The sequence below is a fragment of the Coregonus clupeaformis genome, chromosome 23 (genome assembly GCF_020615455.1).
Source record: "Coregonus clupeaformis isolate EN_2021a chromosome 23, ASM2061545v1, whole genome shotgun sequence".
Classification (NCBI taxonomy): domain Eukaryota; kingdom Metazoa; phylum Chordata; class Actinopteri; order Salmoniformes; family Salmonidae; genus Coregonus; species Coregonus clupeaformis.
The window spans coordinates 19,247,944-19,268,683 of NC_059214.1; the positions used below are offsets into that span (position 1 = coordinate 19,247,944).

At 41.5% G+C, this 20,740-nt stretch overlaps 1 protein-coding gene across 4 annotated transcripts in view; it reads left to right on the forward strand.

Moving 5' to 3' along the window:
• The window catches only part of LOC121536829 (protein TANC1), a 292,594-nt gene that overhangs the window by 265,054 nt on the left and 6,800 nt on the right, over positions 1–20,740 (forward strand). For all 4 annotated transcript variants that reach the window (XM_041844415.2, XM_041844417.1, XM_045206560.1 and 1 more), the window contains exons 18-21: positions 990–1,068; positions 19,599–19,732; positions 19,849–19,972; positions 20,472–20,647. In XM_041844415.2, the coding sequence (XP_041700349.1) occupies positions 990–1,068; positions 19,599–19,732; positions 19,849–19,972; positions 20,472–20,647 (513 nt within the window). The remainder of the gene's footprint in view (positions 1–989; positions 1,069–19,598; positions 19,733–19,848; positions 19,973–20,471; positions 20,648–20,740) is intronic.

A 20,740-nucleotide genomic window follows, 5' to 3' on the forward strand; every position in this document is an offset into this window, starting at 1 on the left:
AGAAAGTAGCCAAACCGTCTCGCGTTAGACAAACTTGTAGCTGCCATAGGTTATCTATCATATCATCTGATAGTGCCTGTCTTGACTGCATTACATCGCTGTAAAGAAGCTAGCTAGCGACAGGAGCCAGCTAAGTTAGCCAACTAGCTAGCTAAAGTAGCAAGGCTAATTGAGTCCATTTTGCTGCACTCCCTGTACTTGTCTACAACAACTCCATTCATATGAAACAACAGCCTACTCCTTCTCATTTAGCCAACTTAATTCCGTAATTTTAATTCCATTTAGCAGTTATTAGAAATCTCCCACTTCATTGCTACACATGGAGCCGCTTTGATTGACCGACAATAACAACAAGCTACACGCGTGAAACGTGTATAGGCTACCGGTGCGTCTTTGTTTTATTAAAATGTCAAATGTAATGGTCTATCCTTGTAGGCTATGTAGTAATGTCACAGATAATTTGATTACATTTTAGACACAGCCAAATATAGGCCGATTTTTTCCCACAAAAATTAATACTCTCCCAAGTAATCGAATACTAACTTTGAATAACCGTGCCTATCCCTACTGTGGCTTGATTGATGACAGTTCCTCATTAAAAGGGCTGTGATACTGTTAAGCATATACATGAGGGCTGTGGGTCGACAGTATTATAGAATGGGCCAGAGTGAGCAATCAACCTCCACCTCCACAGAGGGCCCAGTGAGAGGAGCGTAAAGGAGAGCACAGACAATGGGGCTAGCTAACACTACTGACGTATTAATACCATTGGGCCTGTACTACACAGCACGGAGAATCTCTACTATAGAGGCTATATAGATACTATAGTCCATGCATCAGCACTCTAGTCCAGTGATTCATTTAACATGCGCCAGAGAAGCATCATTTGCTGGGGCAGCTTTTTAAATCGATCAGCTGAAGGTGTTTCATCGCTCCGGTGTTTTGATGCTTGGATTCTGTGTCATTAATCAAAGTTTCTCGTTCGGCAGGTTGTGAGAGGCTTGTTGGCGTTGAATAACGAGCACGCTGTGCAAATTGATGGCCATGACACTCTGTGGGGAGAAACCGGTACGTTTCCTCTCAATTCTTCTTCTTTTCTCTATGTTGTTCTCGTTGTGTTAACACTTGTTGTAATATCAGTGTTTCATTGCTGCTGAAATTGTGTGTGCTTGTCCAGTGTTTTGTATTCTATCTCCTTCCAGTAGCATAACACTTTCTTTTTGCATTTACCCAACTATGTGGTCATTTTTATTTTTACTGCCTGTCCTCTTCCCTTAAAGGGTGTCCTCTTCCCTTAAAGGGGCAATCTGTAGTTGCTACATACATTTTTTGACTTATAAATTAATTATATGTACTCATTGATTCTTAACTTATTAATGCCTCAGAAGCTTAGTTCAACTGTTGTACCCCATCAGAACCAAAAATATAAGCTTGTTTAACTCTAATGTTTGTAAACAAAGTAAATGTAAATACATTTTATTGCCTCAAAACATGGTTAAAACTATCACTGAGATGCCGTAGATGGTCATTCCTTGCATCTATAGCTCTGTCAATTAATTTGAGAGTGGTTACATTTCTCCAGCCCCATCCCTTAGATCTTTACTGAAACAGTGGCAGGGAGTCACTTAATTATTGTTTCAACTTCGGAAAGCCCCTTTAAAAGTGTCTCTGCTTTGGTCATTTGGTCCTTTATCTGGATGGAAAGCCATCAGGCCATCGTGGTGCTTACTGAGTGATTTTCTACTTTAGAGCAGAATTACAGCCATCGCTCCCAGCATGAGCAGTCTAAGCACTAAGTCATCGGTGCAATACATTGTCCATTTAGGTCATGTCAAGCCATTTGGCCTGTTTTTTTGTCCTGCATTTCTACCAATAATCACACACCTACTCATATATTCTTCTTACTGGAAGTGTAGCCAGAGCTTCAGTTTCGGTTTAAGACCTGAAACGAATCATTGATCATAAAGTACTGCAGAAAATTATTACAATCTTTTTGTTGGACAGTATTAAAGTCCCAGTGGTAATACAGAGAACTGTTGATATTGGGAGAGGTACAATGTACTTAGTGGCCACTTAAATTGTATATGCTAGACCTCTTTTGGAAGAAGCAGGAAAGTTGGGACCCATCTGACAAAAGCAACAGCTGAGAGAGAAAAAGCAGGAGCAGGAGAGATATGGAGCTGCTGGCAGGGGGTGGCAGCAGGAGACATGAGTTGTTAATGGCCGGTCAAAGCAATTTAAGATTGATCCTGGAAATGGTGGGGGAAGCCAAATGGAGCCGGGAACAAAAGTTTAAAAGAACACGTCCAAAGTGGCACCCTTTTACCTACATAGCGCACTAATTTTGACCAGAGCCCTATCGGCCCTGGTCAAAAGTAGTGCACTTTATAAGGAATAGGGTGCCATTTGGGACGCAACCTAAAAGCATGGGTCTGTTGTCATATCTGTGAGTCACCAGGGTTGTCATATACATGCTGAACAAAACAAATGTGTCTGTGGGGAACATTGTGTTTTGATATAAATCAAAGATGAGGCCCCTGGGTATGGAAGTATTAAAATGGTCTGAGATCTGGGATGGGTTTCAAACATTTGCCACAATCACAGTACCCCCATGCTGATAAACATTACCACTTACCAGTACCATCACTATTGGTGTTGGTGCAGCATCTCTGTGTACTGAATGAGTAAACACACCTCCAAATGGCACCCTATCCCTTTAATATTGCAGTACTTTTGACCAGGGCCCATAGGGAATAGGGTGCAATTTGGAATGCAACCTACAGCGATACAGTTTTTTAGAAATTATTCTTGATTTATGAAATGTTGTTTTTGTTATCATCATTGCCTCTTGTGGAAAGCTGCACACTGGAGATAAACAGAGACAGAGTGGAGATAACTGACTCCAGCATTCTCTTATCTGTGGTAGTCTGTTAAAAATGAGAGTACAACAGCAGAGACAGGGATCGGTGAGTGTCTGTCTATCAGATGTCTTTCAGACTTTTTCACAGTAGCAGAACTTCACTTGTTAGGCCCAACATGAAAGAAGCCTATTTTATATGATCATGATGACCAACTGTTGCTCAGAAAGCCTAGTGATCTAGACCAGAGCTGCATTCAAATGGGCCAGAAGTTCCCAACTCCTCATCATTCGGGCAGCTCATTTGATGTGTGTGTGTTTTAGAGCACACAATCTAATGGTGAGAGAGAATGTGAACAATAGTCTCTCTGTGGCCTCAGTAGAATGCCAGCCTGGTGCAGCCTAGCAGTAACAAATGTCTCTGATGTAGGTCAGCCCATTAGGACTAGGAGAGAGAGGATCGCTCAGTCCCAAATGGCACCCTATTCCCTATACATTGCACTACTTTTGACCAGGGCCCATAGGCCCAAGCTGTATTCTCCTTAGTGCTACTCCTGCCAACTGGTGCTGCTTCTGCAAAATACATTTCCTGGCAAAAAGTGCTGAAGGGCTTTGGGGCTTATTACATCCTAGAGACAAAGATATCTTCATTCGAAATGGGCCTTCATCTCTGGAAACGGCTGCTTTCCATCTTAGCGCCAGATGTTCTTATAGCTGAGAAATGTGCCGCAGTGTTGTTTTAGATTGGGACGGAAACTTTTATATTTCTTTATCAAAAAGTGCTGCTTCAAGTTTTGCACCTTGTTACATCATCACACTGCTGCATACCAACATTTCTGTTCCAACCACCACCACCTACGTTGTTTTAGAGAAGGATAGAGGCCTACTTTCTTTTTACTTGATTAGACGGTAGTGCAAATCAAATCACATTTTATTTGTCACATGCTTCGTAAACAACAGGTGTAGACTAACAGTGAAATGCTTATTTACGCTGTTACTGTAGTCTACACCTGTTGTTTACGAAGCATGTGAAAAATAAGATTTTATTTGATTTGCACTATCGTTTTGATTTGCAAGAGGTATATGACAAAATACTAATTTATCATAAGTAGTAGGCAGATGTGTATGGGTCCCTTTAAACAGAGCAGATTTACACACAGGCCTTGGCTGGTTCCTGTAGACATGACCATTACTGTGAATAATAGTAGTCAAGCTTGCCTTCATTCTCAAAGTCATCCAGAATGTGCCACCTGCTGTAACTGTGATCTAATATTTACCTCTGAGCTCTATGTATTTACCTAGTGGATGTTAAATCATAGCCACATTCCTCCTTTCAACTCCCATCCATTACAGGCTAATGCAATAGCAGGTTGCAGGTGGCCGCATGGCGCCGGGCACAACACCAGCGACCTGAAACAAGGAGACACGCTCCAACACCCAACTCAGCCACCTAGTGAACGCATTTTGAAAGCCCTTTGCACCCACCTGGCACTAGGCTCATTCAAAGCAACACTTTGTATTTGAGCAGATTTTGTGCGCTGTGGTGCTTTAAACTCATTGAATATACACTACCAGTCAAAAGTTTTAGAACAGCTACTCATTCAAGGGTTTTTCTTTATTTTTACTATTTTCTACATTGTAGAATAATAGTGAAGACATCAAAACTATGAAATAACACATATGGAATCATGTAGTAACCAAAAAAGTGTTAAACAAATCAAAATATATTTTATATTTGAGATTCTTCAAATAGCCACCCTTTGCCTTGATGACAGCTTTGCACACTTCCGCGTGTGTTATTTCATAGTTTTGATATCTTCACTATTACACTATTCAATCTAGAAAATAGTAAAAAATAAAGAAAAACCCTTGAATGTGTAGGTGTTCTAAAACTTTTGTATTTTAGCAAACGTAAAGAGGTTACGCTTCTCTGCACTTCTCCTGACCCCTTAGGAGAATGACTCAAATGGTTGTATTCAATGCCTCTTACAGGCATGATTGGGTTGTAATTCAATGGAGAGCCATCACAGCTATAGAAAATAGCATCTATACTTAAATGTTGTGGATACAGCATAGACAGCAGAACCTGTTAGGCCTTAGAAATACTGAAAGTGAATATCACAGTCAGACCCCTACATATGAATTCTGATTGAGGGTTTATTAACCCAATCTAGAGGCCTGTATGGCGATATGGGAGAAAACACAGTGAGACACAAATACCCCAGGTGAAATATCCTACTGAAAATTGACATTTATTGCTGCGGCTCTGAACAAATTCTCTCAGTTAATGAACTGTCGGAGAAATATCATTTCATATTTGAAAGGCAAAGTGTGAAAGAAATAACATCTTTATGCAAATAGGCTCACTGCACTTTGTTTGGAAAGAGAGAGATTGGATTACGGCTCTGTGTTGGCAAAAAAAATAATACAAAATCCCTCCTCAGAATGACTGTTTTACTTCTAGGAAGGAGAAAAAGTAATTTAGCTCTCTTTGTTGAACAGCTTTCTGATATTTGTGAATAAGTCGGCAGCAGTGGAAAAGGTTAGGGGAAAGACATATAGACACAGTGAGGTATAATGTTTGTGATCACGTGGCATATACCTCAAGTTACAAGAGAAGAGATATTCTGAGGTGATGGTTTCTGTAGAAATGGGCAAATAGAGGTTGTTTTCCATCCGTAAAAGAGAATGTTTGTTTACATTATATATCACACCTATCAAAAATGAATAATGCAGCGACCAAGTCAAGAGGCGGCCCTGACATTTTCTACATTACTTAGTAAAACGATGAGATCAACTTCTCATTATCATTAAATATACAGTAGAGACATCGGGTGTAGTACCGTATATTGTTTTTTTATCCACTGTAATTATGCCAATAATCTTTTTTTAAATATATATAAAATATTCCCTGTTCACAGGCTGTGTTTAATATATGTGGTGTTTAGTTGTTTGTGTTATAAGTGTTTGGTTGTGTTTAATTATTTACACTGGGTGAAGTGTGAGCGTGTTTCTCTTGCAGAGTATGTAGACAAGCGTGCAGAATGTTGTGGAAACCACAGCTGTGACACCAGGGCCAAGGATGACTTGCCGCGTTCACGTGCTAGTCGGAACTCTGACATTTCTGACTTTGTAACTGGTAGTAGTTATACACATGCCGCGTTCAACCAGTTAGCAAGTTTCCTAGTTCAGCTTTAAAATTGCAGATAGACTGTGGCTTCCATCAATGTAATTGTCTGCATCATTTCCAATCTCCCATATATTTTTTTGGGGTAAATATATACAAAATATATATATATATATATTTCTTAATATATTTTCGTTTATTATTTTCCCCTAACCCTACCACCCCTCCCCTAATTGGAGTAAACTAATGGACAACAACACTTTTGCTTCTACTTCCAGCTTATACATCCTATACATTTTACGGACACAGTACAGTATATTTTACAATAGTTATATTTTGTTTGTTTTTAGTCCCATCCTTCAGCTACCCTCAACCCCACCCATCTATCTCTGAACACCATCCAGCTTTGATTTATATTTGCCATATACTTTTCAACTGTGCTGTGATGTTTCACAAAAGTTCTGAACCTTTCTATTCTCATAGTTTCTACAGATTGTAAATTAAAGTTAAATATTTTTGCTAAGAGTATTATTATATTATTAACCGATTGACTATGACTTTTTAAATCACCCAGCAGTGCTATTTGCAGAGTTAGCTCCAGGTAAATGTTGCAATTCTTCAGCCATTCCTAAACCTGCGACCAAAAACAAGCTACGTATGGACAGTACCAAAACAAATGATCTAATGATTCTGTCTCTTCGCAGCAAAATCTGCAAAGCTGGGATGGTTGTAATTTAAATTGAAAAACTCGTAAGTTTTGAATCCAGCATTGTTTTGTGTATCAGTTCATAAACCATGTGCCATGGAATCGGTACATCGAAAATCTCTTCCCAACTATTTTGCAATCTATATGGCACAGCTGTCAGTTTTTTGGTCCTTAAATGAAACTGGTATACTTTTTTAGTTATCACAATTTTCTTTAACCAATTTTGGTCTTTAATGCAGGGCCGACAGACAAGTTCCTTACTTTCTCCCTCTTCCATTTTCCGGTAATGCTGCAATTAGTTGGTTGTAATTTTTGTTAGATGCATGTGTGACATAACTCCACCAGTCCTATTTATGATATAATTTACAAAGATTATACCGTCCGTCCGCCCCCAATTAGTATGTTTGAGTTTAACCATAACATTGGTTGTAATATTTCATCTGTCTTTTCTGGTGGATTAAACTGAAATTGCAACCAACTTTCTATGGCTTGTTTTAAAAATAGCAATATTTTTTAGATTATTTCATTTTCAAATAACCTAAATGAGAGGTTGTAATCTGAATAAAGGGGAAAAGGCCATTCTTAAACATGGGGTGAGACATTCTTACTAATCTGCTAGAGAACCAGTTCGGATTATTGAGAGGTCTTTAATATTTAATCATTTCTGCCCTCTGAATACATATTTATTATATAAATAGGCCCGTTTAATTTTGTCTGGCTTGCTGTTCCAAATAAAATAGAATATTTTTTGCTCATATAATTTTAAAAACAAGTCGCTAGATGTAGGCAAGGCCATAAGCAAATAGGTAATCTGGGATATGACTAAAGAGTTAATCAAGGGGATTCTTTTTTATTTTTTTCTTGGTAGCAAGAGTTTATCTATTTTTGCTAACTTTCTATTAAAAGGAACTTAAAAAGGAGAACAACTTTCTGAGAGAAGCCTTACTAGACATGCAAACATGAAAATCTAGTACTTACGGGTATCCAGGAAAAAGAGGGAGAGTTAACCAAGACTATTGTGAAGGACTTCTTTCTAACAGCGCTTCAAATCCCACTGGAGGCTGTCGATAAAATCCAACTCGAACGTGTACACCGCTTCGGACAAAGAGGACAGAGATATGAGCATCCAATCGTTGCCAAATGTGCTTTTTTTGAGGATAAAGTAATGGTTAAAAGCCTAGGTAAAAGACTTGCTGGCACCAAAATAGGAATGAATGATCAGTTCGGAAAATCTTCAAGGAAAATAGATTAAAAGGGAAGCGTGTTGCTCTCAATGTCGATAAACTGTATATTGACAACCAAATGTACCGCGACACAAAGACTACTCCATGGCTATTCTGAAAGTTCTAATAGAGGAGTTGAATAATGGAGCACCCAATACTAGCCATGGTAGGGATTGTAATAGTAAAGAACATTTATAGTATGTATAGTATTTATAAAAGGATAAAACGGTATTACAAGAAAAGATAACAAGCAAAATAATACATCTTCAAATACAACTAATTAGAACACATGTACTCAATCAACATAGTGGAGATAAAAACATAGCGAACAGAAGACATAGAAGGCACAGTATGTGGGTATGTGTGGATTAATTGTGATGGAAGGTGTGGTGTGCGTTTTTGTGTTTGAATAAGTGTGGCGTTAAGTGAGTGAGAAAGGAAATGGTTGCATATCCCAGAACCAACGTGTGTCTGTGAGCAGGGGTTGTGAGAGAGAGCTTTCAATTTTGTGCAGATGAGGGATATACATTTTAAAATATAGTATACATCTAATCTATATTTTTATTGTCCTATCATGATGGAACGATCCCCAACCCTATATCCTAGACACCCACCTGAGTGACCCATAAACCAAAGAGAAGTCCCCATCTGTTTTATGGACCTGCTGTGAGTTGCCTATATGCAGCCTAAACAGAAAAATAAATGCGGTCAGAGACCTACTTGAGCAGCACCGCCCCCTCAAGATTCTGAGCCTGCCTGGCAGGTTTGGTCCTACAAAGCCAGAGCCCCCTGATGGGAGAGCATAATATACAAGGAAATTCTCAAAGCTGCTAATGAGAACCTTGATGACCTTGTACCTAGCCGGTGGGAATTCCGGTGGGGTACCCCCACCCAGGTAGTGGCAGTGCTGGCAACACTGGCTGCAGTAACCCATGGGGAGGGGGTCACACTCGGACAATCAGAGAGGGGGCTTATTATTGTGGCCCAAGTGGCAAAAAATTATCAAAGGTCTGACTGCACGGAGATGCTTGGGGGAAATGGTTACAACGGGGTACCAGAGTGTTGGTGTCCCAGGTGAAGAGGGTGGATCTGATCTCCATCACCTAGGACTTGACATAGATTAAATAGATTAATCAAATCTCACATTGTTGTCCTTTTTTTGCTCAATCTTGCATGCTTTCTCAAACAGCTGTAACTGTATATGCATTCGTAAATCAGGTCCTTTCTTGAGTTGGGCTCTGGGATGTAACAACCGTTGAGCATCTGATCTTATGGTTGATTTAGGAGGAAAGGGGTTGAGTGTGTTAGAGTATGTGCGTGTATGTTTATCCCACATCTGTTGCAAGGGGGTAAGGATGTTAGGGAGAATATAGGATGAACCACAATAATTGTTTGCTAAAATAATAATTGCTTGTCAAAAATGTAATGTAATACAATGGAAATCCGGGTTCTAGGTTAAAATCCTACATTATTACGCATATTAATCGATAGTGATGAAAAATAAGATATGCAAGATATGTGAATGGATATATATTTTTAAATGGCTATATACAGTGGGGAGAACAAGTATTTGATACACTGCCGATTTTGCAGGTTTTCCTACTTACAAAGCATGTAGAGGTCTGTAATTTTTATCATAGGTACACTTCAACTGCGAGAGACGGAATCTAAAACAAAAATCCAGAAAATCACATTGTATGATTTTTAAGTAATTCATTTGCATTTTATTGCATGACATAAGTATTTGATACATCAGAAAAGCAGAACATAATATTTGGTACAGAAACCTTTGTTTGCAATTACAGAGGTCATACGTTTCCTGTAGGTCTTGACCAAGTTTGCACACACTGCAGCAGGGATTTTGGCCCACTCCTCCATACAGACCTTCTCCAGATCCTTCAGGTTTCGGGGCTGTCGCTGCGCAATACGGACTTTCAGCTCCCTCCAAAGATGTTCTATTGGGTTCAGGTCTGGAGACTGGCTAGGCCACTCCAGGACCTTGAGATGCTTCTTACGGAGCCACTCCTTAGTTGCCCTGGCTGTGTGTTCCGGGTTGTTGTCATGCTGGAAGACCCAGCCACACCCAATGCTCTTACTGAGGGAAGGAGGTTGTTGGCCAAGATCTCACAACACATGGCCCCATCCATCCTCCCCTCAATACGGTGCAGTCGTCCTGTCCCCTTTGCAGAAAAGCATCTCCAAAGAATGATGTTTCCACCTCCATGCTTCACGGTTGGGATGGTGTTCTTGGGGTTGTACTCATCCTTCTTCTTCCTCCAAACACAGCGAGTGGAGTTTAGACCAAAAAGCTCTATTTTTGTCTCATCAGACCACATGACCTTCTCCCATTCCTCCTCTGGCACTGTGTGCTGTTTTCGATGGATGGGTCCTGGCCTCTCGGGGCCCTAGGGATTTGGGGGGACGGGGGTGGTATGCTGAACACTGGAATGACGGCCCAACTTGGGATGGGGGGAGGGGCTTTAGCGGAGGAATTAGTGGAGAACAATTGGAGGGTTACTTAGTAGCAATGCAAATATCATGGTACAGCTACAGTGAGGGGAAAAAAGTATTTGATCCCCTGCTGATTTTGTACGTTTGTCCACTGACAAAGAAATGATCAGTCTATAATTTTAATGGTAGGTTTATTTGAACAGTGAGAGACAGAATAACAACAAAAAAATCCTGAAAAACGCATGTCAAAAATGTTATAAATTGATTTGCATTTTAATGAGGGAAATAAGTATTTGACCCCCTCTCAATCAGAAAGATTTCTGGCTCCCAGGTGTCTTTTTTATACAGGTAACGAGCTGAGATTAGGAGCACACTCTTAAAGGGAGTGCTCCTAATCTCAGCTTGTTACCTGTATAAAAGACACCTGTCCACAGAAGCAATCAATCAATCAGATTCCAAAACATGGCCAAGACCAAAGAGCTCTCTAAGGATGTCAGGGACAAGATTGTAGACCTACACAAGGCTGGAATGGGCTACAAGACCATTGCCAAGCAGCTTGGTGACAACAGTTGGTGCGATTATTCGCAAATGGAAGAAACACAAAATAACTATCAATCTCTCTCGGCCTGGGGCTCCATGCAAGATCTCACCTCGTGGAGTTGCAATGATCATGAGAACGGTGAGGAATCAGCCCAGAACCACACGGGAGGGACTTGTCAATGACCTCAAGGCAGCTGGGACCATAGTCACCAAGAAAACAATTGGTAACACACTACGCCGTGAAGGACTGAAATCCTGCAGCGCCCGCAAGGTCCCCCTGCTCAAGAAAGCACATATACAGGCCCATCTGAAGTTTGCCAATGAACATCTGAATGATTCAGAGGAGAACTGGGTGAAAGTGTTGTGGTCAGATGAGACCAAAATCGAGCTCTTTGGTATCAACTTAACTCGCCGTGTTTGGAGGAGGAGGAATGCTGCCTATGACCCCAAGAACACCATCCCCACCGTCAAACATGGAGGTGGAAACATTATGCTTTGGGGGTGTTTTTCTGCTAAGGGGACAGGACAACTTCACTGCATCAAAGGGACGATGGACGGGGCCATGTACCATCAAATCTTGGGTGAGAACCTCCTTCCCTCAGCCAGGGCATTCAAAATGGGTTGTAGATGGGTATTCCAGCATGACAATGACCCAAAACACACGGCCAAGGCAACAAAGGAGTAGCTCAAGAAGAAGCACATTAAGGTCCTGGAGTGGCCTAGCCAGTCTCCAGACCTTAATCCTATAGAAAATCTGTGGAGGGAGCTGAAGGTTCGAGTTGCCAAACGTCAGGCTCGAAACCTTAGTGACTTGGAGAAGATCTGCAAAGAGGAGTGGGACAAAATCCCTCCTGAGATGTGTGCAAACCTGGTGGCCAACTACAAGAAACGTCTGACCTCTGTGATTGCCAACAAAGGTTTTGCCACAAAGTACTAAGTCATATTTTGCAGAGGGGTCAAATACTTATTTCCCTCATTAAAATGCAAATCAATTTATAACATTTTTGACATGCGTTTTTCTGGATTTTGTTGTTGTTATTCTGTCTCTCACTGTTCAAATAAACCTACCATTAAAATTATAGACTGATCACGTCTTTGTCAGTGGGCAAACGTACAAAATCAGCAGGGGATCAAATACTTTTTTCCCTCACAGTATATGGACAGTCAATCGCTATGGTATTTTTTATTGGTAAATTTACAAACATACAGTGGGGAGAACAAGTATTTGATACACTGCCGATTTTGCAGGTTTTCCTACTTACAAAGCATGTAGAGGTCTGTAAAATTCAGAAAATCACATTGTATGATTTTTAAGTAATTAATTTGCATTTTATTGCATGACATAAGTATTTGATCACCTACCAACCAGTAAGAATTCCGGCTCTCACAGACCTGTTAGTTTTTCTTTAAGAAGCCCTCCTGTTCTCCACTCATTACCTGTATTAACTGCACCTGTTTGAACTCGTTACCTGTATAAAAGACACCTGTCCACACACTCAATCAAACAGACTCCAACCTCTCCACAATGGCCAAGACCAGAGAGATGTGTAAGGACATCATGGATACAAGTGTAGACCTGTACAAGGCTGGGATGGGCTACAGGACAATAGGCAAGCAGCTTGGTGAGAAGGCAACAACTGTTGGCGCAATTATTAGAAAATGGAAGAAGTTCAAGATGACGGTCAATCACCCTCGGTCTGGGGCTCCATGCAAGATCTCACCTCGTGGGGCATCAATGATCATGAGAAAGGTGAGGGATCAGCCCAGAACTACACGGCAGGACCTGGTCAATGACCTGAAGAGAGCTGGGACCACAGTCTCAAAGAAAACCATTAGTAACACACTACGCCGTCATGGATTAAAATCCTGCAGTGCACGCAAGGCCCCCCTGCTCAAGCCAGCGCATGTCCAGGCCCGTCTGAAGTTTGCCAATGACCATCTGGATGATCCAGAGGAGGAATGGGAGAAGGTCATGTGGTCTGATGAGACAAAAATAGAGCTTTTTGTTCTAATCTCCACTCGCCGTGTTTGGAGGAAGAAGAAGGATGAGTACAACCCCAAGAACACCATCCCAACCGTGTAGCATGGAGGTGGAAACATCATTCTTTGGGGATGCTTTTCTGCAAAGGGGACAGGACGACTGCACCGTATTGAGGGGAGGATGGATGGGGCCATGTATAGCGAGATCTTGGCCAACAACCTCCTTCCCTCAGTAAGAGCATTGAAGATGGGTCGTGGCTGGGTCTTCCAGCATGACAACGACCCGAAACACACAGCCAGGGCAACTAAGGAGTGGCTCCGTAAGAAGCATCTCAAGGTCCTGGAGTGGCCTAGCCAGTCTCCAGACATGAACACAATAGAAAAAAAAAAACAGCCCCGAAACCTGAAGGATCTGGAGAAGGTCTGTATGGAGGAGTGGGCCAAAATCCCTGCTGCAGTGTTTGCAAACCTGGTCAAGACCTACAGGAAACGTATGATCTCTGTAATTGCAAACAAAGGTTTCTGTACCAAATATTATGTTCTGCTTTTCTGATGTATCAAATACTTATGTCATGCAATAAAATGCAAATTAATTACTTAAAAATCATACAATGTGATTTTCTGGATTTTTGTTTTAGATTCCGTCTCTCACAGTTGAAGTGTACCTATGATAAAAATTACAGACCTCTACATGCTTTGTAAGTAGGAAAACCTGCAAAATCGGAAGTGCATCAAATACCACTGTATATACAGTGGGGGGAAAAAGTATTTAGTCAGCCACCAATTGTGCAAGTTCTCCCACTTAAAAAGGTGAGAGAGGCCTGTAATTTTCATCATAGGTACACGTCAACTATGACAGACAAAATGAGAAAAAATTTTTTCCAGAAAATCACATTGTAGGATTTTTAATGAATTTATTTGCAAATTATGGTGGAAAATAAGTATTTGGTCAATAACAAAAGTTTCTCAATACTTTGTTATATACCCTTTGTTGGCAATGACACAGGTCAAACGTTTTCTGTAAGTCTTCACAAGGTTTTCACACACTGTTGCTGGTATTTTGGCCCATTCCTCCATGCAGATCTCCTCTAGAGCAGTGATGTTTTGGGGCTGTCGCTGGGCAACACGGACTTTCAACTCCCTCCAAAGATTTTCTATGGGGTTGAGATCTGGAGACTGGCTAGGCCACTCCAGGACCTTGAAATGCTTCTTACGAAGCCACTCCTTCGTTGCCCGGGCGGTGTGTTTGGGATCATTGTCATGCTGAAAGACCCAGCACGTTTCATCTTCAATGCCCTTGCTGATGGAAGGAGGTTTTCACTCAAAATCTCACGATACATGGCCCCATTCATTCTTTCCTTTACACGGATCAGTCGTCCTGGTCCCTTTGCAGAAAAACAGCCCCAAAGCATGATGTTTCCACCCCCATGCTTCACAGTAGGTATGGTGTTCTTTGGATGCAACTCAGCATTCTTTGTCCTCCAAACACGACGAGTTGAGTTTTTACCAAAAAGTTCTATTTTGGTTTCATCTGACCATATGACATTCTCCCAATCCTCTTCTGGATCATCCAAATGCACTCTAGCAAACTTCAGATGGGCCTGGACATGTACTGGCTTAAGCAGGGGGACACGTCTGGCACTGCAGGATTTGAGTCCCTGGCGGCGTAGTGTTTTACTGATGGTAGGCTTTGTTACTTTGGTCGCAGCTCTCTGCAGGTCATTCGCTAGGTCCCCCCGTGTGGTTCTGGGATTTTTGCTCACCGTTCTTGTGATCATTTTGACCCCACGGGGTGAGATCTTGCGTGGAGCCCCAGATCGAGGGAGATTATCAGTGTCTTCCATTTCCTAATAATTGCTCCCACAGTTGATTTCTTCAAACCAAGCTGCTTACCTATTGCAGATTCAGTCTTCCCAGCCTGGTGCAGGTCTACAATTTTGTTTCTGGTGTCCTTTGACAGCTCTTTGGTCTTGGCCATAGTGGAGTTTGGAGTGTGACTGTTTGAGGTTGTGGACAGGTGTCTAAAAAGTATTTAGTCAGCCACCAATTGTGCAAGTTCTCCCACTTAAAAAAGATGAGAGAGGCCTGTAATTTTCATCATAGGTACACGTCAACTATGACAGACAAATTGAGAAAAAACAATCCAGAAAATCACATTGTAGGATTTTTTATGAATTTATTTGCAAATTATGGTGGAAAATAAGTATTTGGTCACCTACAAACAAGCAAGATTTCTGGCTCTCACAGACCTGTAACTTCTTCTTTAAGAGGCTCCTCTGTCCTTCACTCGTTACCTGTATTAATGGCACCTGTTTGAACTTGTTATCAGTATAAAAGACACCTGTCCACAACCTCAAACAGTCACACTCCAAACTCCACTATGGCCAAGACCAAAGAGCTGTCAAAGGACACCAGAAACAAAATTGTAGACCTGCACCAGGCTGGGAAGACTGAATCTGCAATAGGTAAGCAGCTTGGTTTGAAGAAATCAACTGTGGGAGCAATTATTAGGAAATGGAAGACATACAAGACCACTGATAATCTCCCTCGATCTGGGGCTCCACGCAAGATCTCACCCCGTGGGGTCAAAATGATCACAAGAACGGTGAGCAAAAATCCCAGAACCACACGGGGGGACCTAGTGAATGACCTGCAGAGAGCTGCGACCAAAGTAACAAAGCCTACCATCAGTAACACACCACGCCGCCAGGGACTCAAATCCTGCAGTGCCAGACGTGTCCCCCTGCTTAAGCCAGTACATGTCCAGGCCCGTCTGAAGTTTGCTAGAGTGCATTTTGATGATCCAGAAGAGGATTGGGAGAATGTCATATGGTCAGATGAAACCAAAATAGAACTTTTTGGTAAAAACTCAACTTGTCGTGTTTGGAGGACAAAGAATGCTGAGTTGCATCCAAAGAACACCATACCTACTGTGAAGCATGGGGGGTGGAAACATCATGCTTTGGGGCTGTTTTTCTGCAAAGGGACCAGGACGACTGATCCGTGTAAAGGAAAGAATGAATGGGGCCATGTATCGTGAGATTTTGAGTGAAAACCTCCTTCCATCAGCAAGGGCATTGAAGATGAAACGTGGCTGGGTCTTTCAGCATGACAATGATCCCAAACACACCGCCCGGGCAACGAAGGAGTGGCTTCGTAAGAAGCATTTCAAGGTCCTGGAGTGGCCTAGCCAGTCTCCAGATCTCAACCCCATAGAAAATCTTTCGAGGGAGTTGAAAGTCCGTGTTGCCCAGCGACAGCCCCAAAACATCACTGCTCTAGAGGAGATCTGCATGGAGGAATGTGCCAAAATACCAGCAACAGTGTGTGAAAACCTTGTGAAGACTTACAGAAAACGTTTGACCTGAGTCATTGCCAACAAAGGGTATATAACAAAGTATTGAGAAACTTTTGTTATTGACCAAATACTTATTTACCACCATAATTTGCAAATAAATTTTAAAAAAATCCTACAATGTGATTTTCTGGAGAAAAAAAATCTCATTTTGTCTGTCATAGTTGACGTGTACCTATGATGAAAATTACAGGCCTCTCTCATCTTTTTAAGTGGGAGAACTTGCACAATTGGTGGCTGACTAAATACTTTTTTTCCCCACTGTGTATATATATATATATATATATATATATATATATATATGCGAGAAAAAAAACTGGAAGTGATGCAGACAATTTACATTGATGGAAGTTACAATCTATCTGAAATATTAAAGCTAATAGCCCCTAAATATTTTTATAAAAAATATATTTAAAAAAAACATTCAATTAATATGTATTGTAGTGAGATCATGTATTTCTTTTGGGATATGTATACCGAGTATGTCTACTTCACCGTCAGACCATTTTATTGGTAAACTACACAGTAATCTAAACGTTTAATTTTTTTGTGATCCAATATGTATATTTATCATAATTTGATTGTAATCCAGAGAGATTAGAAAAATGATCTAGATCCTCTATGAGGCTGTGAAGGGATCCAAATTGTGGATTTAAAATAAAACATGAATCATCAGCGTTCAATGACACCTTTGTTTTTAAGCCCTGGATTTCTAGGCCATTGATATTATTGTTGGATCTGATTTTAATAGTTAACATTTCGATGGCCATAATAAATAGATATGCCGATAGTGGACAACCTTGTTTCACTCCTCTTGACAGTTTATTACTTTCTGAGAAGTAGCCATTAATTACTATTTTACACCTAGGGTTACTATACATAACTTTAACCCATTGTATAAAAGATTCTCCAAAATTGAAGTATTCCATGCATTTATATATAAATTCCAGTCGTACTTTATCAAAAGCCTTTTCAAAGTTAGCTATGAATACCAGGCCTGGTTTCCCAGATTTTTCATAGTATTCTATTGTTTCCAGGTTTGGTTTGTGTATCAGACTGTGATTTACAGTGCCCCCCCCTCAGGACAGCAGTGTTGGTGGGCCGGAGAGGCAGATTAGGAGGAAAGACCAGGTTGAGTGGCTTATTACAGAACATGCCTGGCTTTGGAAGAAGGAGGGAAGGAAAGAGGGAGGGATAGATGGGGAGGGAATGGGCACAGTGAAGATAAATGTTTGTGAGATCAGAGAGAGACATAAAATGCATTGAATTGTACTTAGAAGATCAGAGATGCCACTAGGGTCTCCTATAGGGTTTGATAGTAGTATGCAGACAGAGCCCCCTGTTAGTCATTCCTTATCATTCCATTCTAGTTAAGTGTACATCAGAATCGTGTCTAAAATCACAGATCTAAAAACGAATGCATCCCTGAAAGAGTCCATCATTAGAACAATCAAATATTTAATATTTTGGGCTTTTGAGTTTTTACTCATGAAGCCAGCTGATCTCAAATCCGTTTTGGCTGATGCTGCTCCATAGAGATTCATACTGAGTAGTAGTCTGGAGGTGTCAGTCTGCTCTGAAAAGATATGCTAGTGGATCAGATGGAGGGTGTGGTCGGCTGAGACAAGCTCGTAATGGAACAGCCCTCCGCTCACACTCACATCCAGATGGATGATGTCACTCAGCCAGAGACAGGGGCTCTGGGTCTTTAATCTTTCTGAGGTGAATCAGAGAGCACCACTATTCTCTCTCTCCCTCTCTGTGGTGTCTGGGGATTTATTGTTTGGATGCCAACATTCATCCAAGATTGCCTGAATCTACCACAGCCCAGAGTAAAGTGTAGCATCCACTGAATGTGGGCCTCAAACTACTGCTAAGATTAGTCTGTTTCGGCATGGCTCAACTGGATGCAAAGCAGGAGGTGAGCCTATTGACTATTGTATTATAAATATGTGGTTTGTCACTGTATCTTATGCGTTTAGATTAGTTGGAACATACTTGCATGCATCTGTCTTTAAAGTAGATATTCTGTACAGTAATTTGAATTAAAACAGAAATGGCAAAGATTTATTAATTAACCTGCATTACTAGCTGTTACACTAGCTTCTACACCTGCATTACTAGCTGTTTGGGGTTTTAGGCTGGGTTTCTGTACAGCACTTCGAGATATTAGCTGATGTACGAAGGGCTATATAAAATAAAATTGATTGATTGATTGATATCTCATTTAGTTTTTTTCCCTGTTTTCATCATTTTCGACCTGCTATTATGCAGACATTAGATGAGGGGACTTTTCAAATCTCAAAGCACATCTTCAGACAGCTTAAGGCAAGAAGTTAACGAGTTGAATACATACATACAGTATAACAGAATTGTCTGATTGTAAACAGGACTTGCATAAAAGCATTAGCCTATTTTCCCCATTCTGGTATTTGAATTAATGGTAGGCCTATATACTGTAGATAATGTAACAATATGAGTGCCGTAACCAGTAATAGGCTATTCAAACATTGTGTCTGTAGTATGTGTATGTCTCTGTTGCTCTCCTATTCCATTGAGGTGTGTGTGTGTGTGTGTGTGTGTGTGTGTGTGTGTGTGTGTGTGTGTGTGTGTGTGTGTGTGTGTGTGTGTGTGTGTGTGTGTGTGTGTGTAACATTGGCACTGTTTCTGGGTGAACAGCCAAACTTCCTGACCACAGTTCCTGCGTCAGTGTTTATTTTTGTCATGTAATGACTGAGCAGGCCCAGCACACGATTCCAAGAGATAAGATTCCACATGAATGTACAATCAACAGTACAATCAGAGTATTGTTTATTAAGCTTTGTTGCAGCTTATTATCATTTACATTTACCTTTACATCATTTAGCAGACGCTCTTATCCAGAGCGACTTACAAATTGGTGCATTCAACTTATGATAGCCAGTGGGACAACCACTTTTTTTTTTTTTATGGAGGGGGGGTAGAAGGATGACTTTATACTATTCCAGGTATTCCTTAAAGAGGTAGGGTTTCAAGTGTCTCCGGAAGGTGGTCAGTGACTCCGCTGTCGTGGGGGAGCTTGTTCCACCATTGGGGTGCCAGAGCAGCAAATAGCTTTGACTGGGCTGAGCGGGAACTCATCCATTGACATATTCAGACACTTGTGTTGTCCCTTTTCCCAAGAAGGAAATAATACTATTTTGTGGTTGTGTCCAATTGATGGCACTCAGTGGATGTACAACTAAATGCTGTATATTTTAATCTTGAATGGGAGCAAGCTTTGTCTCACGTGAGCCAGACCATAGCCTGCCGTATGTGTGTGTGGTCTCACCCTTGGTGACCCCAGTCCTTACCAATCTCCTCTCCTCTGGTCTCTTCAGCTCTGACGGCGGCGGCGGGCCGGGGGAAGATGGACGTGTGTGGCTTCCTGCTGGAGCAGGTGGCCATGGTGCAGCAGGTCAACCGCAGGGGGGTCTCACCTCTCTTCTGTGCTGTCAGGCAGGGACACTGGCAGGTGAGGAACATACACTGCTGGACAGAGATCATATTGCCTCAAACTACAATTACACATCAAAGTAACCATGATGATTTACCTTGAGGAAGTAGAGTTTAAGTCTGTGTGTGTGTCAGGTTGCAGAGCTGCTGCTGCAGCATGGTGCTGATGTGAACATCAGTGACAAACAGGGACGAACACTACTCATGGTGGCGGCGTGCGAGGGCCACCTGAGCACGGCCGACTTTCTGCTGTCAAAGGGTAAGTTACCGCGATGCTACGCTAGATAACGTCTGTGTCAGTGGAGGCTGCTGAGGGGAGGACAGCTCATAATAATCGCTGGAATAAAAGCAAATGGAATGGCATCAAACACATGGAAACCATGTGTTTGATGTGTATTTGATACCGCCTATTCCGCTCCAGCCATTACCAGGAGCCCGTTCTCCCCAATTAAGGTGCCACCAACCTCCTGTGGTCTGTGTCCCAAATGGCACCCTACTTTTTACCAGGGCTCATAAGACTCTCAAAAGTAGTGCACTATATAGGAAATAGGGTGCCATCTGAGATGCAGACCGTGTCAGCGATCTGAATGCAAACCATGCAGTCTGCTCTTTTTTTAAAGTCAAATGAAATTCAAATTCAGAGCATCCAAATATCAATAACCACATATCACACTTAGTTTTATATCAAATGTTTTGTTGAGTGAAGTTATATGCTGTGGTTTTGAAAAATATGATGTTGAATATTCGGTCTCTCCCAGGTGCGTTGTTGACGTCGATGGACAAGGAAGGGTTAACGCCCCTGAGCTGGGCGTGTTTGAAAGGACATAAGAACGTTGTGCAGTTTCTGGTGGAGAAGGGTGCAGTCATAGACCACACGGACAAGAATGGACGGACGCCGCTGGACCTGGCCGCCTTCTACGGAGACGCGGCAATCGTGAGTAGTAGAGAGAGATGGACGGACGGACAGATAGACAGAGACAGTCATTGAGCTTAGTCTAAATCTGTCTCACTAGGCCTGCCCATTAGT